This window comes from Erpetoichthys calabaricus, chromosome 3 (genome assembly GCF_900747795.2).
Source record: "Erpetoichthys calabaricus chromosome 3, fErpCal1.3, whole genome shotgun sequence".
Lineage (NCBI taxonomy): Eukaryota > Metazoa > Chordata > Cladistia > Polypteriformes > Polypteridae > Erpetoichthys > Erpetoichthys calabaricus.
Window position 1 is genome coordinate 250,496,744 of NC_041396.2, and position 26,323 is coordinate 250,523,066.

General features: G+C 38.2%; 1 protein-coding gene across 2 annotated transcripts in view; it reads right to left on the reverse strand.

The window, feature by feature from the left end:
• Positions 1-2,186: 2,186 nt before the first annotated feature.
• Positions 2,187-26,323, reverse strand: part of mcm7 (minichromosome maintenance complex component 7) — a 28,869-nt gene continuing 4,732 nt past the window's right edge. For both annotated transcript variants that reach the window (XM_028798026.2, XM_051925213.1), the window contains exons 6-15: positions 19,545-19,682; positions 15,732-15,881; positions 14,293-14,407; positions 13,954-14,085; positions 13,792-13,875; positions 13,503-13,714; positions 12,873-13,138; positions 12,061-12,229; positions 6,052-6,161; positions 2,187-2,602 (exon numbers count right to left, since the gene is read on the reverse strand). In XM_028798026.2, coding sequence (XP_028653859.1) covers positions 2,395-2,602; positions 6,052-6,161; positions 12,061-12,229; positions 12,873-13,138; positions 13,503-13,714; positions 13,792-13,875; positions 13,954-14,085; positions 14,293-14,407; positions 15,732-15,881; positions 19,545-19,682 — 1,584 coding nt within the window. In that variant the 3' untranslated portion in view covers positions 2,187-2,394. The remainder of the gene's footprint in view (positions 2,603-6,051; positions 6,162-12,060; positions 12,230-12,872; positions 13,139-13,502; positions 13,715-13,791; positions 13,876-13,953; positions 14,086-14,292; positions 14,408-15,731; positions 15,882-19,544; positions 19,683-26,323) is intronic.

Genomic DNA, 26,323 nt, shown 5'->3' on the forward strand with positions numbered 1-26,323 from the left:
TTGATTTACCCCTCTACTCCGCAGTTTTAAATTATAAATCAAACACTTCAGGCGATGCAGATTTTAAATTAAGGCATTTACTTGTAATTTCTACATCAAGTGACAAAAACATAACATTATATATACATAGTTCCCTGGATTTCAGGGCATCATGTTTGGGACATGGCAAATGGTAGTACTGTATTGCAAACAAAATGAATTGGTCTACCAGAAGAGATTTGGTTCCAGGCTTCAAACCAAATGAAATGCTGTGGCCTGACATGGAGAGCCGCTTCCCAGAATCCCAGAAACAATTAAGTAAAAGATCTTTAAGTAGGAATCGTCTAAAATATTTCCTTGCTGCCGTGCAACACGTGCTAAGGAAATGATTGGTGGATATTATTGGTGAGGGTGGATCTACAAATTACTAAATACAAAGATTCAGTCTTTTCAAGCCTAGACTGTACCGGTTTCAACATTGGATTTCTGCATTTATTGATGATAAAAATGTAATCACTAAATCAAAGATTAATTCTTAATACAAAGATCAAAAGGGTTCATAAACTTTGCTTGCAACTTTTCAGATTTGACAAGCAGCTGCATCTTTACTTTAGATCAGTGTTTCCCAACCTTTTTTGGGCCATGCCCCACCTAGGCCTCTCTAAAATCATGATGTCCCCCCACTGTAACATATACCTTATTCTTATCATTACCTATTCAAAAACATGGAGGAAGCCCATAATGTCATTAAGTTGGTCTAAACAAGCTTCCAAAGAACATGGAAACAAGAGGGAAAGGATAGTTGAAGTACTGACAAAGAAATCACTAAAATTGGTAAAAAAAAAAAAAAAAAAAAAAATTACAAAAAAAAAAATGAATATGAAAATAGTTTTGAAAACATGACGTGATATTCATAAATATAAAAACTGACAGCTTTTTCTGTAATATTTTGATCATCTTATATTTGTTATATTGCAAAATTTTATAATCTGTTACAATTCATATTACTTTAATGGTAAAAACGATTTCTAAGTAGAAAAACCCAAGCCAGTTGTAAAATCAAAGGGTTCTTCACCATCCCTTCTATGTTTATATTAATGTCTCCGTAAAATTTTTTTTTTCTATTAACAGTGAATTTGTTTTTTCATTTTATATATTGTTTAACATACCTAAATTCTCAAATTGCCCCCCCCTAAAAAATCAAATCGTGCCCCACGTTGGTAAATAATCTAAAGCAGTGATTTCCAACAGACCTATGGAGACAGTTTGTCACCCATGTTTGAAGAATTGCTTCATGCTCATATCTTACAAATTCATCTCTGTTCTCTAAACCATATGCATCAGCTGTATCTTTATTCTGAAATTTAAATCTATTTACTACCCCTGTCCCCTCAATGTTTTTTTGTCTTATTTCCATATACAGACACCAAGTATGTTTACTTACAAAATGTATTGAAGGACAATTTTAGTTTTTATACGACTTCCAGTTTTTTTTTTTTGTTTTTTTTTAAGGCAATGGCTAGTAGAGAGCACTCAGTGGGAATCTATTGCAGCCTTATTAAAATATACTATCCACTCTGTAGATGTTGCATGCAATTTCAGACATGGATAAACAGGATACTGAAAACGCATTTACCTTAACTTACTGCGTAAACTCAAAAATAAAATCTATGATGCCTGCAAAATCAGCTTTTCTAGGGGCAGCTGTTAAATGGTCAAATTCCAACATGCAAAACCAGGTGTTACTCAAAGTTTAAAAGTCCTAGGAATTCTAATAATTTCCATATAATACATTGTGCCATTTGCAATACTGACTAGTACTTCCCATCCTAAACCTTTTTAAAAATGTGTAAAAAGTTGCAGTTGCATGTATTTTATTTTTAACAGTTCTGTAAAGCAAGTACTGTGTATGCCACAGGACCAGAGGTCTTAGGGGGCATTCCTTTTCTAGACAAAGGCTTGCTAGTTATTTCTTGGTCAATTTAACAACAATGCATGTCTGAAAAAGCAATATTTAAACAGTACAAACCGATGGAAAATTAAAGAATTTGTTGGTAATGTTCCATTTAATTACTACGTTTGTCTTATATATTGGATTATATTAAAAACACTTGCATTGATCTGGAGGCACAAGAACAATGGTGTTAACTTATTTAGAAGCATTATGAAAATGTCCCCACACTGCTGGAAATAAAGAACATAACACAGAGCAGTAAAAACAGGTTTAATTGGAAATTAAAAGTGAATACAAAAACCACACATTCTAAAAGCACAGAATGGTGGAGATAAACCAAGCAGTCAAACATTTTAAATATCTCTCGGTACAGCTTTCTATTCACATACATACACAAGTGGAGACTCTGTTTAAGCACAGCAAGGTATATCAAGTGCAGTCCAGTTACAAAGTAAGGCACCCTAAACAAAGGTGATGCGGGTGCGAGCCTGATTAACTTGCCAGACATTAAGCTCCTCATACTCCTCAAGGGCTGCTTCAAACTGAGCTGGCGTGAAGCCTTTAGAGATGCACCTCTGCTCTGCCTCAACAAATTTTACGCTGCGTACACCTCGGTCGGGAACCATTTCACGGAGTGTGGCAAAAATCACATCAGCAGGTCTCTGTGTCCTAAACCACAAAAATCAAGTCAGAAAATTAGTTGAAAATAAGGGTTAATTCTGCCCTTTGCTAATCCAATATGTACATGTCAGAACAAAAAAAGCTCATGATTGCTTTACAGAATGCTTACAATAAATGTACCTTTAAGGAAATTCATATAAATACACATTAAAGCTTTAAGACATAACTTTTGCTTTTTGACTAAATAGCACCATTTCCCTTCACAAACTGGTTATAGTATTAATGTTAGCATATAAGCAAAGGTTGATATCATCTTTGTTGGGAATGTTCAAAACATGTAAAAGGCAATTTACTTTTTAATGTTACTCTTAACCGAGCAGTCTTCCACAGGAGCACAAGCCCGTCTATATACCACTCAGTTTCTGCAGTATTACATGGTTCTTTAATCTCGGTACACTTGCAGTCAACTAAGCCTCTGGTTGTGTAAAATTACCAGAACTACTTCATTCTTCTGGTGAAAGAAATTATAGCATGGGCATATGGTAAACAATCATCAAAATATACAAATCTTGATTTCGTACTACAAGTTATGAACTCATTATCAGCTGTGTCCCAGGTTTAGTTCTCTATTTTGCACAGTTGCTGATGCATAATGAAACTGGGGATCTGATCCAGAATGCAGGATTAGTGAGAAATCTGTTTCAAGTGCTGTTTGGGGAAAGGGCATTTACAAATTGTACATGGAAATCCTAAGTAAACACTGAATTACACATCTGGAGATCTTGCAGAGTTATGCAAGCTATTACATCTTTCTGCAGAAAGTCACTGAATAGTTTAGTACTTGAATAAGAGTTACTACAATGTAAGTGATAACTAATGCTGTGAGGCGAATTTATACTGCTTCAAGCCAATGCAGTAGCTATTCACGTAGGCTATGTCATCAAAAATATATTTCTGAGCTGCACCACAGACACATGCTTGATTTAGTTACCAGTGTTTGTAGCATTCAAGAAAAGTGAAAATGCAAGCAACTTTTGAAAGTAAACAGTTCATTAAAATGCAAGCACCTTTTGCCCTCTAGTAACACCATTCCTCTTACTAAAGGTTTTCTTCCTTACAGGAAAATTTGTCCCTTACAGTTTTCCATTTTAATATTTTTCTTGCTTCCAAACCAACAAACAAAACTTGGTTTTAGGAAATATGTAGTTACCAAACTAGACACAATCAGACGTAAAAAGGGGTCTACATAGGGTTCACATTAATATGATGCATAGTCACATTTTTTTTTAATGACGTGCACGTCACAATACATTATAATCTGAGATACCTGACATACATTCAATGCAGAAATATAAATCAGCCTTAAGGTACAAGTCAGAAAACTCACGACTGTATCCCAACTAAGATCTCATTCATTAAGGGCAGGCTGCTCTTCCAATATACATGCAAAAACATTTCTGGAGTCAGCCAAAACAAACAGTGTTATTACTCATTTTTTAAATATACATATACACATGTCCATAACGAACACCATGTTTAAGCATTGGGGTGCACTTGGCACCAGGACACCCTAGGCCTCAGTTCGATGATCGACTGTGTGGTCATGTCGTAGGACTTGTGGCCACATGTCTTGGACACTCGGGTGAAGAGAGGGGCGGAGCTGTCAACTGGTGGTGAGTTGGTTTCGATGGTGGGGGAGGATGCCGGTCAGGCCTGGTAGGCCCAAACGTGTTGTGAGGGTCTGCTGGGAACGTCTGGCAGAGCCCCCTGTCAGAAGTAGCTTCAACTCCCACCTCCGGCAGAACTTCGACCACATCCCGAGGGAGGTGGGGGACATTGAGTCCAAATGGGCCATGTTCCGTGCCTCTATTGTTGAGGCGGCTGACCGGAGCTGTGGCCGTAAGGTGGTCAGTGCCTGTCGTGGCGGCAATCCCCAAACCCGTTGATGGACACCGACGGTGAGGGATGTTGTCAAGCTGAAGAAGGAGTCCTACCGGACCCTTTTGTCCTGTGGGACTCTGAAGGCAGCTAATAGGTGCCGGCAGGCCAAGCGAGATGAGGCTTCGGTGGTTGCGGAGGCAAAAACTCGGGCATGGAAGGAGTTTGGGGAGGCCATGGAGAACGACTTTCGGATGGCTTCGAGGAGATTCTGGCCCACCATCCGGCATCTCAGGAGGGGGAAGCAGTGCAGTGTCAGCACTGTATATGGTGGGGATGGTGCACTGCTGACCTCGACTCGGGACGTTGTGGGTCGGTGGGGGGAGTACTTCGAAGACCTCCTCAATCCCACTAACATGCCTTCTAATGAGGAAGCAGAGCCCGGGGACTCGGAGGTGGGCTCCCCCATCTCTGGGACTGAGGTCTGAGAGTATGGGGTACCAGACCCCCTGGTATGGGTTGTTCGCTCCCTGTACGATTGGTGTCAGAACTTGGTCTGCATTGCAGGCAGTAAGTCAAACCCATTTCCAGTGAGAGCTGGACTCCGCCAGGGCTGCCCTTTGTCACCGATTCTGTTCATAACGTTTATGGACAGAATTTCTAGGTGCAGCCAGGGCGTTGAGGGGGTCCGGTTTGGTGGACTCAGGATTGGGTCATTGCTTTTTGCAAATGTTGTCCTGTTTGCTTCATCAGGCCGTGATCTTCAGCTCTCCCTGGATCGGTTTGCAGCCAAGTGTGAAGTGGCTGGGATGGGAATCAGCACCTCCAAATCCGAGATCATGGTCCTCAGCCGAAAAAGGGTGGAATGCCCTCTCAGGGTTGGGAGTGAGATCCTGCCCCAAGTGGAGGAGTTCAAGTATCTCGGGATCTTGTTCACGAGTGAGGGAAGAATGGAGCGTGAGATCAACAGGCAGATCGGTGTGGCATCTGCAGTGATGCAGGTTCTGCATTGGTCTGTCGTGGTGAAAAAGGAGCTGAGCCGCAAGGCAAAGCTCTCAATTTACCGGTCGATCTATGTTTCTACCCTCACCTATGGTCATGAGCTATGGGTAGTGACTGAAATAATGAGATCGTGAATACAAGCGGCTGAAATGGGTTTCCTCCGTAGGGTGTCTGGGCTTTCCCTTAAAGATAGGGTGAGAAGCTCAGTCACCCGGGAGGGGCTCAGAGTAGAGCCGCTGCTCCTCCGCATCGAGAGGAGCCAGAGGAGGTGGCTCGGGCATCTGATCAGGATGCCTCCTGGACGCCTCCCTGGTGAGGTGTTACGGACATGTCTAACCGGGAGGAGGCCCCGGGGAAGACCCAGGACACGCTGGAGGGCCTGTCTCTCGGCTGGCCTGGGAACGCCTTGGGATTCTCCCGGAAGAGCTAGAAGAAGTGGCCGGGGAGAGGGAGGTCTGGGCATCTCTGCTCAAGCTGCTGTCCCCGTGACCCTATCTCAGATAGGCGGAAGAGGATGGATGGATGGATGGAACAAACATGTATACGGAGTAATAAACGAGGGTCAGAAGTAGAATACACACTTGTGGCCAAATTTAGAAGGGTTCAATCCAACCTACCTCGTGGTCTGCGTTTTGTCTGCCTGCAGAGAATCCTTGGACATCTCCATGAGTCTCATTGCTTCATTAACATCTTCCTTCTCAACCAAATCTACTAGTCGCAAACGAGCCTGTGGAGTTTATTCAAAAACAAAAAAATAAAAATGTAAAACTGCCACATGCACACAAAATAAGCAATGCAATTTCGAGACAGAACCCTGGATTTAAAAGTAAATGGTTTCTATGTAGCGCTGTGCCAGCACTGTCAGACCGAGACAAGTGCAATGCTCTCTTGGATTGCTAGCAATTGCTCAAGTCTCCGCCTCTCAACACTGGCCATTCAACTTTCATCCATTTGTGGAACAAGATGCAGTTTTCTTTAAAATGTCATAAGGAATAGACAGCAAGGGCCCAGAACTTGTGGCGATTAAATTGTATAAGGAATAAATGCACACTACTTTTCTACTGTACTGAGGTCAAAAATCCACTTTTGGTTGCATGTTAGAACTGTTTAAAGGAATTTAGCTGCCATAAAAAAATAACTAGATTCACCATTACAAGTAAGTGACTTGTTGTATGAGAATTTGTAATCATCAGGATGAAATGGAGAAAAGCAGGCTAGAATGGAGAAAGCAGTAAGATTATGAATAAGAACCCTTGTGAGGACAACCTAAACTAAAAAGTTCACCGTCATAAGAGTATTGTATTGAACCGCAATGAGTACATTTTTTTCAAAACCGATTACCCAGAACAGGGTCACAAGGAAGCTGGAGCCTAGCTCAGCAAACATAAGGTACAAGACAAGCACCCTATCACAGGGTACAAACAGTGCTACTGCTGTGCCACTCTGCAATATATGGTGCACACTAATATAAAAAGGTAAAGCAGTATTTGAGAATAAAAATCAGAATTACCCACATGTACACTGTCAAACATGTCTGACAAATTCGGTCCCTGAGCTTTTTATATTAAAGCTTGTCCAGGGCTGGGGAAACACTTAAGATGATAAACAAAAAAAAGAGAACTGTACTGGAATGGCTAAAAGATGGTCAATACAAGCAGACCTCATTACTTGAATGGTGCTGTTGCTGGAAGCAACACACCTATTAATAAGGTCATATTGTATAAAGCAGGGGTGTGGAAATCAAATTTTTTTCTACTTGCCCGCGGAAAAGTAAACTTAGAAAATCCACTTGTCTGCCAGTTAAATTCACTTGTCCATAAAAAAAATAACAAAAGTGAAAAATAGTTTATTTTTTCTGATCTCTTTTATTGATACCAAAACTGCCTTCCATCTTAAAACTGAAAAAAGTGCTTTCAGGGAGTAGTATTTTGCCACCTTGCTCTAGAACATTTTATAAAAGATTCCCTTATCATTTTAACTCACTAATAAACAATGCCTTCATTATAGCTACACTAGTTCTGTTAAACATACTACAGTTACGGTGGAGATTTTTATAGATATTTCATAACCTTTGGAAACCGTTAGAATGTTTTCTTCTTTATTTTTAATAAACTGACAGCGTGAAACCAACTTGTTTTATATGACATATTTGCTAATCAAAAACGATCTATTGACAGCTCATCAAAATTGATGTTGTCACGCAATAAATTTCTTAACTCCTCAATATATCACAACCTACACGAAATCGCAAATTTCAGGAAAGATTAACTGCCTAACAAGCTCTGTTATGTGGTGAAAACAATTGTAAGTAAAATGACTGCATTTTATGTAGAAACAATGAATTTTATCAATCTTCTTCTATTACATGCTACTGTGGCTGGCTGGCTGTCTGTCCAGGATTTTAAATCACCTGTAGCTCGCAAACCATTTCACCTTTTGACTTGAAATTTGGTAAACATACAGTATACTATGTGACGTCTACTATCCGCTTTCGGGGTGACGATTTGTATTACTCTTTAGTTTTATTTTAGTTTATTGTTGAATCAACTCTCGGCAGTGCGCAGCAGGGCGGCGCATGCTTATGGGAGCCGTTCTCATTCCCCACCACCTTCGCTAATAAGTCTTCAATCTGCCTCAAGAATGAAGTGCCAGTTTAAGTGAAAAATGAAAGAAAACAAAGTAATTGCAACACAAAAACTTAATCAGTTTTACCGCGAAAAGATGCCGACGAAAGAAGAGAAGCAGCAGGACGCTAGGGTCGAGAAAAGAAGGGCTGCTCAGGAAGCAACAAGCACATCAACCTCTGCGCAAATGTATGCTAAACGTACAGAGAAAGAGGATGAAAACTATGAATGCTTAAGTGTATTTATTCACTGCATGTTATCTAGTGTGCAGTACGCCGTTACTGGTAATGTACAAAAGTTATTGATTATAATGAAAAATCATCTGATTACACCGTAATGTCGGCATGAAAAAAATGACCGCATCTCCAAGTGTGTAAGTATTAGGGTAAAATACTTATGTAAGACCATAAGAGTGCTTCCCCTTTGAAAAATCAGCCGTCATTTTGTAAACAATATTGAAGTCCAATTTAAGACATGAAGAACATGCCTAAGTAGACTGTTTCCGCACAAAATACGTACCCAAATGTTTAAAATGTGAAAGTAGTGGTAAAAGGTGCCCTGCACAGCACATATATTTTTTTCTCCAGAAAATTGCACTTGTCTGCGGACAACTGAAACCAGGAAAAACACGCTTGTCCGACGGTCAATTTACCCGTGTCGGACGAGTCGGGCGTTGGATTTCCGCACCCCTGTATAAAAGTGACTTGAGAACATTTTAAGTTTATTGTGGTGCTGTCAATGTGAGGATGACAAACTTCTCCCATCATAGGTTGGGTACAAAAAAAGTGGTTGACATTTACTAACAATTCAATGTCAAAGGTTAACGTTACATGTGAAGTTTTACATCTCATGCTGCTAGGTATTGTATCCCGACAGTCTGGTTATCAGTCTACCGAGTGGCATTGTGTTAAGGTGATGAAGTACACATTTCTGCCATTTATTCCACAGCTGCGCAGGAGACTCGTTTTGTTACCTATTCCACAACCCTACGCAACTGTAGAAAGTGTAGAATGAATATCAGAAATGCATCCTATCACCTTAACACAATGCCACTCGGTAGACTGATTAACCGGACAGTAGGGATACGATACACAGTAGCATATTCTATAATACACCCGTACTCCCATGCTACTGGCCAACTCAGAGAACTTGCCTGCCCTGTATACCTTTGTAGCTTGGGCTGACCACCACTGGATATAATGCTAAAAGTTTAAGGAGACTCTTTCTAGGGATAGCTCTGCCAAATGTCAGCACATTCTCTGACCACTGCCTCTAAACTGGGATGACAGCATCAAGCAGAAACTACAAGTGAAGCACACAAGTGACAGAATGAGATTCCAGCGGAGTTGAGCCGAAAACGATCATACTGTAGTTCATGAAGCTAAATACATCCACAATTGCATAGAACCTTAATGTACAATTAAAGCACTGCTTTAATACACAAATCAAGCTAGTTAATCCACAGATGGACTCAACCTTTTGATATCACGGCTATGGGTTTAACAATTTAACATACAAAATATACAATGTGCACAAACAGTAAACATATAAAATAACCCAAATAACCAACAAACTATAATTGGTTTTAACATAGTATATAAAGCTTAGTGTGTCAAAAGATATTCCAATGGTGCAGAGTACAGATATTGACATGAATATATAAAATACAAATGTGCAGTGTTCTTCATTTGATTGGGTAGTCCAGGATTAAGGCCATTTTGTTTTGGGTCAGAGTTCTTAAATCAGAGTTTTAAATACTTGAAAAGGTAGCAGTACTTTAGCACATAAATATATAGAACAGGCAAATCAATGAAAATTAACAGGATACAATAGGGGTGTTTGAACCATGTTGCATAAAACCCAAAAAAAAGGTGGCAAAATAAATGCTCACAAAACAGAAAACCTGCAAAATAACTATATTCTAACTAACATCCACCCAGAAGAAGAATGATAACTTTGGATTTGTACTGTTGCTGATTTAATGCAACACTTGGGTTTTTATGCAGTAGTGCCATTTTCAAATTACATAAAATCACCATATACCAACTAAACTTGGTACAGCAAGTCCAAAATAACTTAATTTAACAAATGAGGATCTAATGTAGGACTTTTTTTTTTTTTTTTAATATAGACAAAGGGACTCGTCATTACTGTGACTAGCTTCCTGCTTATAAGATGTACATAAAAACAAAGGTGTACTTTCTATATAGCTGTATATTCTATAGCGCTATATACAGTAGATTCCAAATAGCTGCTTTTTCAGCACTTTCACCTCCAGTTTTTAATTCATGGTTTTTATCTCCAGGCACTCATTTTTAAAAGCCCCTTAAAAATCAAAAATATCAAATGAGAAAACCACTGGAAATTTTATTTTCATGTGCGGATTGCAACAAGTACCGCTGGGTTACTTTTGATTAGTACAAACAGTTTTAATACATTCTACAAATACAGCAGGTCTTTAAAAAAATAACCAACAAAAAAAACAAATACAAGTCCAGATACATGTTACTGTATTGTCAGAAGAAATATGAACTACTTCTGCATTACCTGGTTCATCAAGCCTCCTTCTACAGCAGTAAATACTAAAGTAGAACTGGGTGTACCTAGTAGCATCTACCCTAATTAGTGCACTACTATATAACCTTAATACTACTTTAAACTTTTTTCTCAGCTCTCTCTCTCTATCTATATATAGCTTGTATTTCACTATTAACAGAGCAATGACTTGATATGGCATGCTAGAAATAAGAATTAGTTGTACAATTTATCCTTAATTTTGAAAATGGCACCCATGTATTTTTTTAGCAGGCGATCACCCATTTTTTCCCATGTGTCATGCATTTGAATGAGCAAGCACTATATCCATTCTACAACTGGGAAAAATAAAAATCAGATTAAGGAGACCAGCAGGTGGTTTTTGAAGAGCCCAGTAGAATTTTCAAAAGAAATATATGAAAGCGTTAAATGATGTGACCAGAAAATATGCAAGCTTCTAGTAATAACACCTTATAAAAAGAATGACTGCCTCCTTCCCCTTACTCACAAACAGACTGAATGACAACTATAAATATTCACAAACCACTTCAGTGGTGGTTCTAGCCACAGTCAGTTTTGCATGGGTTTGCACAGTGGCAGATGTACACAGACTGACTGCAACCCTGCAAAACTGACCGTAACTAGTATATTGGTTTAGAAACCACAGAAGAATCCTTATCAAAAAAGTGTCAATGAAAATGTGGATGACTCCTGGTGGGAAGGGCTTGGATACCCTTATAAAAATGTTAAGGAAAAAAAAAAAAACAAACAAACATCTTAGCCTCTAGGTTAATATATAGGATACAAGGCAAAACATTTGCCTTCAAGATATTATTAAAAAAGCTGACTTGCCTGTACCCAAGTGATGTTAGAACCTCAAGGACTCAAGAAGTGCTGGCTTTGCAGTAGTTCTAGATACATCTACCTGCACAAACAGCACTTTGGAATCAGAGAGGCACTATAGACGAATGCTCAGAAGGGAAAGGGGGTGTATAAAAAACAACAAAAAAAAAAAAAAACACGTTATCTAGAGAACTAATCACCATCACCCACAGGCAGCAGATATGACAATGGTTCCCAGTCCCTTGTTATGCCTTCATGAGAAACAACTGTATAATGGTCAAAAGGTTAAATACAAGAGGAATTTAAACGTGGCTCTTGGGAGAATTAGCTCTTAGATAAGCAAGCCAATATTTCAGTAGCTGGCTAAACACAGTACTTCAAGTTTAACCCAGATCTCATGCTTCAGAATAGAAAGTTTGTAGCAACTAACCCACTTATGCTGCAAGTGCTCACATTGCAGTAGGCAGGACACTGATTCTACCTGCACTGTAAGCACTTTAGCACACACTGGGCCTTCAAGTGTATTGTCACATCAACACAGGGAGTACATTTTCATACATCAGGCATGAAAGTAGACTACAGTCTAAATTCCAATAATAAAGGAGAAAAGTTGTACAGACTCACAAGAGCAGTTGACAAACGAAGAATGGACAGCAGTGTCCTGGCTGATGTGAAAGTCATGTCTTTGTTGACCCTGGCCTCCTTCCTCATTTCCACATAGGCAGCTGTGATGTAATCTGCCAAAGACTCTGGAATAGCAGGCTGCTTTTTCTTGCACAGGGCAATATATCGCCTAAAGAAAATAAAATTGAGTTTAGTGAGAGACACACAAGTGACACCCATTCTGCTTATAAAATCATGACAGCCCATTTATTTAGCAACGATTAGAAATCTTTTGAAAGAGCACAAAAATATTTTCTGCATAAACTATTAAGCATTCAACAATGACAGCAATCAATACTACAAAAAATTTGGCTTTATGAATAAATTATATCTGTCCAAATATAATTTAAATAAACTGAACAATATATTTACACATGCTTGGAAATGCATAAAAGGTAAATAGACCCATTTTATTGCAGAACAGCAAAAAGTGTTCAGTGCAATGGTCGCTAAAACGTTTTAATCATGCCGACTTGCTCCAGAGTTAGAACATTGCATGAAGGCCCCAAGGATTTGTTTAATCTGTAGCATTCCCACAGAAAATGGTTTCCTTTTCAGCATTGTCAACTGGCTGTACCTCAATTATGACGCATTAACTTAAAGATTTAATAAAGTGTCGGCCATACAAGTCAAGCAACCAAAACACAAATTACACATGAGAATTCAGCTAAGCCTGGTAGAGAATTTCAATAAATGGGAAATTTGGTTTCCAATCATGCAAAGTTACCTGTGTTTATTAAAAAGGGGGGGGGAACAAACAAAAAAAAACCAACCTCATCAATTTCATATCAATAGGGACAAACTGAGATGGTGGCTGCTTGCTGTGCTGGTGGACATAGGTAATATGCTGAGCCAGACGAAGATCATTATCACGGTCAGGCTTATCTTGGATCAACCACAGCAGGTCAAACCTAGATAGCAAAGCAGCAGGAAGCTGGATGTTTTGCTCTACAGACTTCTTTGGATTATAGCGACCATATGCAGGATTGGCAGCTGCAAGGATGGAGCAGCGCGCATTTAGGGAAGTCATGATGCCAGCCTAAAAATGCAAATTAAAATAAAACTGACTTTACAGAAAACTCAAAAATGCTACTTCTCAGTCTATATAGTTATAAAAATAGATTGTTTTTTCTCAAAATCCTTCAGCTTTCCTCTCACATGTGTATTAGGTAAATAATGAAAAACTGAAGCAAGCAAATGTGAGAAGCCACAGCTACAATACTGTATGTTCCTTATCCAAGTTAGTCTCTACTTTATACAAAAACAAGCCGTATAATGCTCTATATTCTTGGGACTGAACTGGAAAAGCAAGTAAAAATTGCATACTGAGATCAACCAGAAGTTACAAGATGTTGAATGCAAGAAACAATGCAGGAATATGCCTCATCAGATGGATAGCTTACCTTAGCAATAGATATGGTCTGTTGTTCCATGACTTCATGAATAGCAGTTCTATCAGAGTCCATCATTTTATCAAACTCATCAATGCAACAGATTCCTTGGTCAGCAAGCACGAGGGCTCCCCCTTCTAACGTCATTTCATTTGTAATAGGATCCTTCATCACGGCAGCAGTCAAACCTACACCCGATGAGCCTCGTCCTGTGGTGTACTGACCTGTGTGTGAAGAATTTGTCAGTAACTAAACGGCATCATATAAAGCAGTGTAGAAGAATGTGGAAAAAGGTACATACTTCTGGGAGCCAGTCTGTCAATGTAGGAAAGAAGTTGTGATTTGGCTACACCAGGATCACCCATCAGGCAGATATTAATATTACCTATAAAAAGAGCAAAGTGTCAAACATGTAGGGTCATCACTTTAATAGTGAACAAAAGGTTAAGTAAAAGATTCACACCTCTGATCTTCATGCCTTTGGGAGACTGGTCTACTCCTCCTACTAGAAGGAGAAGCAATGCTTTTTTTACATCTTCATGGCCATAGATTTCTGGGGCAATAGAAGAAGCAAGCTTCTCATAGAAATCTTCCTCTATTAAGGAGAAAAAAAAAAATGTGAGAAACTTAGTTAATTTTTGTGTTGACACACTATTCATTGAAGACTCAACACTGAATAATTGTAGCCTGCAAGAAGTAGGGGTTCCCATATGCAACCTTTAAATATTTCCTCTAGACAATCTTGAGAAATTTGGGCACCTCTGAACAGGTGATTTTAATTAAACAGTCTATATTAACACACCTGTAATTTGCCGCAACTCTTCCTCACCAAGTTCTTCCATTCCCAGTTCATCATCCTCAGTTTTATTCATCATGATAATCCGATGAGCCTCCAAGTATGTCTCAGAAAGGAGCCCCTGATATAAAGTGTGAAACATACTTGAGTATAAAGCAGTCTCAATTTAACAGTAGCTGAAAATGCTTTGATCATTTCTCAAATCGGTGATCCCAAAAAGCTAATAAAATCAACAGTAACCCAAACAGAATTCAATTTTTCAACATGAGTTCAGATAGCTTTGATACCACATCTGATACCACACAATATATATTGTCTTGATGGCATCAATATTCTCGTGAAACTGACTGATGTCTTCAACACTGGCACCACAAAGGCTGGTACATAACAGGGGGCAATCACATGTGGCTAGGTCTGAAGAAAAAACCAAATGGGTGTGGCAACTCTTCACAACCACTGTTTCGCATTGCCCCCTTTGCAGTTTACAGTGTGAGCTGGGGCATCACAATAGTGTAGAAAAGAGTTGCTAAAAGTCTTCCTCATCTCTTTTCAAAGACTGACTGCTGCAAAAATCCATTATATGGACCATTTCAGGTATGCGATCATAAAGAGTCATGCCAGCACTGGATTGGACCTATGGTGATTATTCTAACAGCAACGAAATTCAACAGTAACTAAACTGACATACATGTTTCACCAACAGCTGTGAAATGCCCCTTCAGTTTCTCCTAGATAGAATACACAAGCTCAAGATCCTCCTTGGAACACTAGGTGTGGTGATGCTTCATTTTAGTAATGAACTACCTGGAAACTCTATACACGAAGTTTTTGTTCATATTTAACTACACATGAAATAAGCACTCAAATAACTCATAATTAATCCCTACATTATCTGCTATCTCATGAATGGTCTTCCTTCAATTCTCCATTACAATTTGTTCCAATCACTGCAGAAATCCGCTGCCCATCTCGTAACTGTTGGGATATAAAGGGGCGGGGTTCTGGTACATGTTTTGCAGTTTTAGGTATCCATGATGATCGATTCTGAAACAAGCAGCATACGCTATAAAGCATTAATATTAGAAATTTGCATATTTTGGTATACAGGACCCAATCGTTGGTCACTTTCAAAACAACCTCTCTAGAATGTCTCCCTTCAGGTTCAGGCTCAAAAACCAGACAAGTCATAATAAGTAGTTCAGATTACCCACCTGAATTTAGAAAATACATTGTTACAGATTACACTAAAAGAAAGCAAACAAAAGGGCTACAAATCTATCTAACATCTTCAGAATACTTTAGAATTTCATTGTAGGGAAAACTGGCAGCTAGCAGATAGTTTAATCTCCACACATATATTTCAGGAAGAGTAATGGACATCATGTTCTCTCTTACTTTCCTAAAGGCTAAAAAGAAAGTAATGTGACAAAATATAGCTTCCTTACCTGCACAGCCTGTCGAAATCCTGTTTTCAGTAATGGCAAAAAGACTCCACTGACTGCAACGTGGTCCCCTGGTTGAGCCAAACGTGTGTTTTCACCACGAGCAAAAATAGTCATACTACGGGGAATATTGCCCACTGGCACCTGGTCACTCTGTTAAAAAGCAACATTACCTTCTCAGAGTACATGTATAGACAATTACAATTAGGCTTTAAAGAAATTTTATCCACATTAAGTTAAAAAATGGACATGCATCATAAATGTTAAGGCTGCCTCAAAACAGAGGATATTCTCTCAACTGAAAATCTCAATGGTACCATGCTGTATGCATGTCCTCGGCAGCACAAAGAGTAGAAAATCTATTAATTACTATTTTTGCAAAAATATTATCCAAGATCAAAGAAAGGCAAGTAGTGTTGCCTAGAAAGAACTGGTTGAAAGCTGCATCAAAATATAAAAACACTAAAAAAAAAATAAAAAAAAATTCAGTTACCTGCTAATATTTTATGGAATTTTTTTTTTTTTTCTATCTGAATGTAGTTGTCTATGGGTTAACCAATGACATATACAGACTAGAGCAGTCATAAAAGGACGATCTGCTCCAGACTAATTTCACCCTTAATCAGCAGTGTTCTAACAGTTTTCCCATGTATGCAGCAAATTCAGGCAAGTTCAGGCTCCATAGTACATACATGGATAATATCGGGGTGGGAAGCCATCAATATGGGTTTTGGTTGGAAATGTTAGTAATTGGAAGGAACTATGCCGACTGAGTTTTTTTTTTTTTTTTTAATTTAAAACAACAACAACAAAAAATGGTTACAATCACCATTAGTCAATTTAGGTGACATCTTTGACACATTACAAAAATTATGTTTTTATCCATTAAGATTAAAATGTTTTCTAAATAAACAGAATAGTGAGAAATTTATTTTAGTAGGACGAACCACTGCAAAATGAATTAAGTTATTCACTATGCAGCTTTAAGCAATTTTCAAAATGCTGCTGCAAGAATTGTTACACAAACCAGAAAATACAAAAACATGACTGCAGTTTTCAAGTCCTTACACTGGCTTGCAGTTAAGGTCAGTGCTATATTTCAATTTATTCTTTTAAACATATAAAGCCTTAGACAGCCAAGGCAGCTTACTAATCTGAACTTAATGCTCACCCTGGTTTGCAAGTACTGTTAAAATCTCAAAAAGCCGGCCTACTTATGATTCCATGGATTAATAAAGTAACAATGGGATATTGAGCCTTTAGTTATTAGGCCCCAAAGCTGTGGAATGATTTGCATGCTAATATCACATATGCCCCTTCAGTCTCAACTTTTAAATCCATACTAAAAACACGCTTTAATATTTTGGTTAAAATAATATTTCATGAATTTTCAAGGACTACACAAACCATGAACTCTAAGCCTCACAAGAGTAACATTTTGAACTGAAGATCTGCCTCGCCCCCCTCAATTACTGGTCAAGAGTCCTGTCTTCAATTCAGATACACAGTATTAAGGCAGGGTACTTTTCCTTCTTATCTTTTACACCAAGTTTTCTGGACAAAATGGTATTCTAGCAAAAAAATGCATACATTTCGCATGTTATGAAAATATGAATGGATAACGAATACTGTATTCAGATTATGCAACATGAATTACACAATTTTTTTTCCTCCTCATGGATGTTTTTCCACATTTTTTGCCATTGTATAAAAGGGGGTCAATATTTAATATCAACGTATGTTATTTTAAACATCAGAAAATGTGGAGAAAGTTATTTGGCCCATCTTTCAGCTGTATTTCTGAGGTTTTAACATTAAATACTACAATTTTGCTGGAGAAGAGTGCATAAACTTTTAAGGACGAAACTCTGTAGAATTTTAACAAGTACCAGAACAAAGTTTAAGATATTAAAAAGGGAAAGGCCTTGTATACCAATGCAACAGTATGTATACATTCTATATGGGCAAAAAGCACAGGTGGGCAGAGTGTTTAACCCCCCAAACTCAACCCCATCTCTAAACCCATAACTAACTTTGGTTGGGTGCAACCAAGTACCAAGGCAGGTCTCATGGGACTAATTGGAATGCATGCTTCTATCAAATGTTATGCAAAGGTGGTGTCTGACAAAGAATGGGTCAAATATCTTGACAAAATCTACATGAGATTGCAGGATTTTTTTTTTTTTTTTAATGTGACCTATCGATTCCTTTATCATTAATTGCTAGGAGGGGAGGAAATCTCTTCATATTACTGTAGTAACTAGGTGGGGGGGGGGGGGGGGGGGGGAGTTCTCCAAGGTATAAATTATTGAAGTTCCTTATTTTAATCCTGACACACCAGCAGCAGTCTGCAAAATTAACACAAACCACTTCATAAAGTTTTAAGTTGCATCCCACAGGGATTAACGGGAACGCAACAAATTCACACATATTTGCATAACATAAAACCTATATTTGTGCTGATGGGGTTGGGGGACATAAAATGTTCCAATACTGCATCAAAATTAAAAGACAGGGACATTACAAATAGACTGAAGAATTCTTCTAAACCACACTGAATGATGACAGGTTTTATTCCTATCACTGTGCACCTCTGTGCAACTTCTTTACATACAGTCTGCTTTTCCTAGCTAATGCTACCAATATGGCAGCATGCTGCAGTTTAAGGGTGTACTCACACTAGGCATGTTTGTTCTATACCGTGGCCAGGTGTGATTGGGGTGGGGGTTTGAGATAGGGAAATGAGAGAAACTCCCCCAGTTGTCCTGCACTCAACACTACGATTAACGTTTTGGACCTGGGCACGCTTTCGTTATAAGCATGCGACTTTGTGTAAAGCCAAAACATGGAGTGAGAGAATGCATGTCAAAATGATTACTTATTTTGTGGTTGTTTTAGAGTCACGTAGGGCAGGATTAACACCCTACCCTCTTACAGATTTATTGAGTAGTGCTGCACGCACAAGATTTTTTACAGTGACAAATGATGTTAAGGAAGGAATTTGCAGCTTTTCTTGCCAATTACAATTCAGGCTCATATATAAGGTGAAAATAAAAACCAGTTTTTAACTCAAAAGACACTGAATGAAATGAGAATTGCACTGACTTGTCACATCAGACATCATGTCTATTTAGCAATCACATTGTTCCCAAATGCTACTGAACCGTGCTTGGACCCACCTCTTCCAAGCGGGCCAGGGCACGGCATGGTTGGCCCAGCACAGAGCAACCATACTAGTCTAACGAACTAGACATTGTGGGGTTACATGTGGACAAACGTGTTAGGGCATGGAGTGAACTGTCAGTGCGAGCACACCCTAATAAACCTGCAAAGAATATGGATTAAATGTCAAACATGTATTATAAAAAGTATTCTATCATGCTACAAACTCTATTCCAATCCTGCTATGGTTTATTGAATTGACCAAAGATTGTTGGGAGGGATACAGTCTTAATTTCTAATAAAGTTAATTTTAAATTAAAAAAAAAAAAAAATTCCAAACATCTTCAACAAGGTGCAGTCCACAGTAATAGGTTATAGTAATGCTTCCTGTATTTCAAAGCAGCACCATCCAGTGAACATTTACATGGCCAGTAGCTTCACCTGCCATTTATACTTTCTTGGCGGTCGGAGTTTAAATCAGTACATTAAAACAGGTAACTTGACTGTGCGTTAAACCAGAACAGAAGAAAAGTCTGTACTTCAGATGAAAATCTCAATTATGAAAGCCTGGTGATATCTACTGTAGAGGCACAAACCATCTTTAATGAGACAAGCAACACCAAAGATATAGAACAGAAAAATCTCTATACTTACATGTTCTTGAATCTTAATCTCCTGAAACTTGATGAATTTTGATCCCCGTGTCTGGATATACAGTCGACCCCCCGACTTATTTGTTACACACTCTTGACTTGGGCACATGATCAAGGGCATGAAGGAGGGAGACTGGATCTGAGGAGAGAACATACATAGCAACATGAATTAAAACCATGATGTCTAAGCATTCCTATGAAAAAGTTCAAAATTACTTACAAAATGCAGCCAATCAATTACTAAGTTGAAAAAGAACCTTACTGTTTATGTAGAACAGAAGCAACATTGAATATTCTTTTTAAGAATTTTAGAATTAACAGACTATATAGACAGTTACATTGGTAAGATTTTACTCTAGACATTAACATTTTGTCTGACAAACGTCTCTATGCCATTCACAACCATAGCGAAACACTATGCAAACTTTAGGAGAATGTATGGATTGAAAATGTACACCAAGATGTCAACCCTGGCATGCACATTTCTTTTACTCAAATAGGATTAAGTTAGATATCCCCAACTATTCTCTAATAAGACTTTCTCATTAAAGCAAATAGAAAAATGTAATTTTTTTTTATTACAACACTCCAAAATCCTTACTAAACACTATCATTGAATGCTGTGGCCAACTAATAGCATCCATATTAACCTGCCGCTGGTTTAACACATACCTAAAACAATTAGATGTAGCTGGAAATATTTATGCCATCTTTACAAAAATATTCACGATTATCACAGTTAGTGCTGGGCGGTATACCGGTTCATACCGAAAACCGTTTATTATTTTTTTTATGATATGGATTTTTCTTATACCGCAACACCGGTTTAAATTGCCTAAACGACGTTCAGAACGTGGCGCAGTGGGAAACTGTTTAAGTGGGGACCTTTTTCACTGCTACACCGCTAAACACATTTGTTGCACTAGGGCTCTTTTTCACTGCTACACCACCAAATAGTGGGCGGTAGCATAGGAATGCCGCGCGGTGAAAATGGACAGAGAGCATTCCGAAACTGAACTAAAAGTAAAGTTGAACATGTGATGAACAGAAGAACTTTTGTCGAAAAAAAGGAGTCACATCCGTCGCCTGGAGATACTTTAGTTTTAAAAGGTCAGATGTGTAAATACTGTTTCTATACTACTGGATAATACTGCAAGCCAAGTTGTACTTGTTTTTGTACTTGCTAGTGTATGTTTTGCTTGTATTCATTCTGCGATGTGCTATCGACTCGTTCAGAGATGGGCGCAACTCTGAATGGATGGCATAATTAAACATGTATAATGAAGATATTTTTAAAGTTCTGAACACTCCGTTGGCTAAGTTAATAACTAGTTTTAATTTCACAAAGACGTTTATCATGTGGTGATTGGTAATTATCATGTGGTTTTGGTAGAGAGCAGGAATATCATGAAGTGAATGGATTCTTTGCGGTGATTGCTGCAGGCGCCTGCTCTTAGTGCGGAGGAAGTCAGTTTACGAAGCGTAGTGATTAACGACTGGGTCGGGGAACACTTAACACAAAGTATTTGATGTGCTGCATTAACTTGTGACGGGGTTTGAGAAAATCTAGTAAATTAAACATTGATTTTAGGATGAAGTTTAGTTTACAACATTCTACTTTAATTACAAAATAGACTGAGAATAAAGTGGAAATGTCGACTTTAATCTTGACATAGTCAACATGTCGAATTTATTCTCGACATATAGTTTGTTTTTTTCTTCCATGTCCATATTTTTTTTTCTTCACAGTGGCCCTAATGCGCTACCATAGGGCTATACCACAAACAGCACTATTTATGCAAGTTGCAGTTTTTATTATTTATGTATATAGCTTAGCTTGAAGCAAGGCCCATATTAATGCAGTTTGCCTAAATGATGGTACAGTTGGTAAGATGTCATCACCAAGATTGCACTGGTTTTATTTTATTTTTATTTGGTGAATACTGTGTAATGCACCTGGGCTTGAAGCCTTGAAGTAATGGTGCAACTATCAGTAATACTATTATGTATTTTATTATTATTTATTAGTTTAAATATTATGCAGTTTAATGATGATAAAGTTGTTTAAAAAGTCACTTTAACGTGTCAGTGGACAGAGATTGTTAACATTAACAGAAAGTGTAGTTGGTTTACAAAAAATATTTACTAATTATTCCTTTTCTAAGACGTGTTCAGTGCAATCCAACTTTTGACAAACACCTCTGGATATTTTACTAAGTCTAAATGCCTCTTTGGATGGTTGAAAATATGTTGTCAAAATCATAGTGTAAGCTTCTGCAAAATTTGTTCAATTAAAGGTTCTATATTTTGACTGCATCCGTCATGCAATGTGATTCCTTCTCTTTAGTGCCACCCCCTTGAAAACTATCACTTTATGGGGCCATGCAAACCTGGATTAATACTTGTGTGCACATTAAAATGTCTTTTTGTACGATGTACAATTCTCATAACAGTCTAATAGGTTATTCTTAGCCAGTCTACTGCAGTAATTGCAGTGGAAAATGTGGTTAACATCAACTCATGCACGGGGAAAAAAAATGCTGTGAAACCGGCAGAATTTAGAAAAATACCGTGATATAGAATTTTGGTCATACCGCCCACCTCTAATCACAGTATCACGTCAGGGTCCACATAATCTACTTTCCCAAGTGAATCCACAGGTGCAGAAGACTGGCTTTCTAATCTTAATGCCATGATAAACAGTACCTTGTCCTTGGACAGTTCCAAAATATTAAAACAAGTTTGCCTCCAACCTCCACACCTTTTGCCTGCTCTTTCAATTTGCTCACCATTATCACCTTATTATGGACTTAACCCATATTCCTCCCGATCCTTGCCAGGTTCAACAAGACAAACCAACAGAAAAAACAAACCCAAGTCTTAACAATGACTGTGTGTGTCACAGCATAATTAATGTATTTTTAAATTGCTGGTGTACCAACAAAGCTTGAAGTGATAAAGACAATGTTGTCTGTGTCCCATTTGTAGTATCCACCTATTGTTTTGTGCTACAAATGTGTTGTTAAATGTCTTGCTGCAGCAGTGTGAGAATGGGAAACCACCTTGAGATCCACCCCAGTTTTAAGAGCACTTTTTGTGAGAGTGCAGGGCACCTCAATAGAATAAGTTCAGTCGCAGGGGTAGGGGATAAGGTTGAGATCTCACACCCAAAAGGTTGAACATTTTCAACTTACATACATAGCTGTTCATACTAGACTGAAAACAAGATGGTGGTGTTGATGCTTTGCTTCTATAGGCTGCAGCTGCTCATGATTTTGATGACTGAATATTTAAATAACAGTTGATCAAGCACTGCTAGGTTTTATTTCGTTACTGCCATTTGTTCTTGCTGCTGTTAGCCGTAACGGTAAGGTCTGTGTGAGACAGTTAGCACATGCGACACCCAGAATAATCAACCCAAGTTCAAATAAATCCTAAATTTTATTACATAACAACACAACTTATTTTTTGGCTAGTCTGACATCCTTATTTACTTTAAAACTAATTAACCATTTCACCTCAACAAAATAATGTTTCCCAAATTGTGAAACTTTGTTTCGCATCTGTTTCTACAGCTGTGGGTTCTCCCTCAGATTATTCAGAAGAAATCAGAACTAAAGACAGTAATGCTGCACTCAAGGGTTAGTTTAAGGGAGGAGAGAAGCTTCCCATCAAAATTAAAGTCAACACCCTTGCAAGTGTTAAAAGCCTGTCACACAATAGAAATAATTGTTAATTACTGAAGGTGTGATACAATGCTAAGTGCCAAACTTGGATCATTACAAAAACAAAACAAGTCAGGCAGAAGTAATGTTTTGTGGTCTTAAGTATGTTAGAATTGTGTAATATTTTTGAGAAACAAAACACCACTTCACTATTTTTGAGCAGATCAAGCAGCAATTCCATCTCATGCTTCCCTCAAGCAACACTGCCTGGAAAATACATTAACAGAACAAATTCCAACAGATCAAAAACGCAGAAACAGCTTTGTTCACCCTCCTGTTAACAGACATTATAACCATATGCATAGTATTCTTATGCCAAAATATCACAGCTTAAGTTTCTACAACACCTTACTTAACCAGACTTCAAATTGTCTTATAATGAAATTCTTAAAAAAAAAAAAAAAAATAGATGAATAGGAACTTGATACATGTAGGATTAATGAAACAAACATTCAACCTGTACAGCTAATCATTTGACCTTTTCTAACATTTAGTAATAGCCAACTACAGTCAGTAAATGTCTAGGTTTAGGTCAGTATTCCAAGGAGGAATTGAAAGAATGTACACACTAGGCAAAAGGCAGCTGTCAACGTACATAAATTCATTGTTAGGATTTGTTTTGAAGTTGTGGAAAGAAATCTTAGCAGAAAGAAAAACCTGACACACCTTATGAGATAGAGAAAAGGTAAGAATATGAAAAATGTTGGGCAAGGAACAGAATTTTCAGCGACAAACATCCAATGGGTGCTAGTTTTCCACATTTAGTGGAAAATGCAGTATCAGAATAAGTGAAGAAATAGAATCCAATGCTTGTGCTGCTTACATTACTCTGTCCCAGATCTAGATATGGACCATTTACACATATATTCAGGTTAAATGAAGCATTTAGCCTATGCATACACTGATGTAATAATGCAGCAATGGTGTAAATGTGGATAAGTACCCACAGCCCCCTTGTTAAAGCTCTTTGGTTTTCCACCCAGTAGTAGAAGAGCTGATTTTTCTAAATATGAATTAACAGAGGGGAATCATGTGCTGCAGGGTTTTCAGCTGTAATTTCCTCCAAATACATTTAGAGAAGCATATGAAGAAAACAGGAAGAGTCAAGAGAGGCAGGACTATTGTTAGCTACTTTGAAAATAAATCACAATAACTGGAGAACAATTTTTACATTTGTGCAACCATTGCTCCACCTACCATTTTCCTTTTAAAGTGGTGAATGCTGGACAAAAATGAAATCCAACAAATTCTTGAGCAAAAATCCAACCCGACAGTAAACCTGCATTAGACAGACTAGATCTATCAGAACAAACTCTAAACACATCTTTAGCATTTCAAAAGTATCGTTTTGCTCCTGATCCATTTCACTTTTGAACATGAGATCTCTGTTGTATGTAAAGTGCTTTATAAATAGAGTTGAGTTAACTGCGGTTTTATATTAAAGTCATTACGTCTTAATCATAACAAAATCTGGTTTCCTTTCTTATTAAATACAAAACGAAATAACTACCATACTACTATAACAGGTTTAAAAAAAAATAAAAAATTCAATACAGGTTAAATTCCATTATAATGAATATTTTTACAACAAAATTTTCATTACAACGAAGTATTTTTATGGTCCCGACAGCTTCCCCATATGACACGAGTCTATAGAAATCTCGTTACTACGAAGTACATTCAGCAGATTCTTTCATTATAACGAAGTGCACAAAAGACCTTAAAAATCTTTTGCCTGAATGAATCATCCACAGAGCAGTTACTTCTGTGGCTGCAGCTCAGTTGTGCACAACAATCCCCAAACACTTTTTTTTTTTCTTCTTCTTCTTCTTTCTTCGAACTTTCCTCGTACTATTTTTTTTTTGCCTTTTGTTTCCTGCGGTTTCCAGCGATACCTTTTACTTATTGCTCGTCAACATTTGAAAAATATCCATTGGAATTTAACTCATTGTCGCCCTCCTATAGAAATGGCAGACACAGAATAAAGGTAACAGTTCATATTGGAGGAAAAAAAAAACAAACTAATTTTTTGCAGCTCTCGATTGCTGCAAAAAGAAAAAGATGTTGCCAGTGAATTCGGAATTTCACCAGACACTGTCAACTTTCTTGAAAGACAGAGCAAAAAAGTAGAAAAATCTCGTGCTGCAAAAGTATGTGAACTGCTACATTTGAAGATGTTGAAAAAGCAGTTTTTATGTGGTTCAGTGATGCTCGTTCAAGAAACATTCCTATTAATGTGGCACTCATTCAAGAAAATGTGAGGTTTGTAAACTCTCTTGGGACCTCCCCCAACTTGACTGCAAATCCGAAGAGCGTCCCGAAGTGCGATCTCCGTGTCTGTACGAGGCAATAGCAGGCTCAGAGATATGCTATAACTCTCCGCCAAAGTAAACAGAAATGATCTCAATGGGTGATGCAAGGTTAGGAGCACGTAAATTGTAAATGCAGATACTGTAACAGGATTACTTGATCGCTGACCTGGCCACGATCCTGCCTGACTGCTATGATTGTGTATAGCAGAGTGGCAGATCACGCTACAATAAATAACTGCCGTTCCTGTTTCAAGCTGAATAAAGATGGTTTTGCTAAAGTACTAAGAGACTAAGCCTCGTGTTTTAGGGTGCAAGACAGGGGCTTATAGCTCGACCCCGATCTTTTATGATTTGCTTCTGTGGCGCTTCACTGCAGCAACGCGAGCATCCTATTGCCCTGCCCCAGCAACGGACAAACAGTCTTGCACAGACGCTGCAATTGCGCTTCAGAACGCACTTCAGCGTGTCGTTCCTGTTGGGTGGGGAGTGGGGGTCTCAAAAGAGTTCAGAAACCTCAATATGAAGAATAATGATTCGGCTCCTGACTGATAACTGTGCTGCCCACAACATGCTTCCACATTTAGATAATGTTTGCTTTGAATACCTCCCACCCAATTGCATGGCAGCGCTTCAGCCATTGGATTTGGGCATCATTCGCACCCTGAAAAGTGTATTATCGCAAGGAAATGCTGAGAAAAAAATTGTCAGCATAACTTGTAGGCAGGAGGAGATTAAAAGTAACG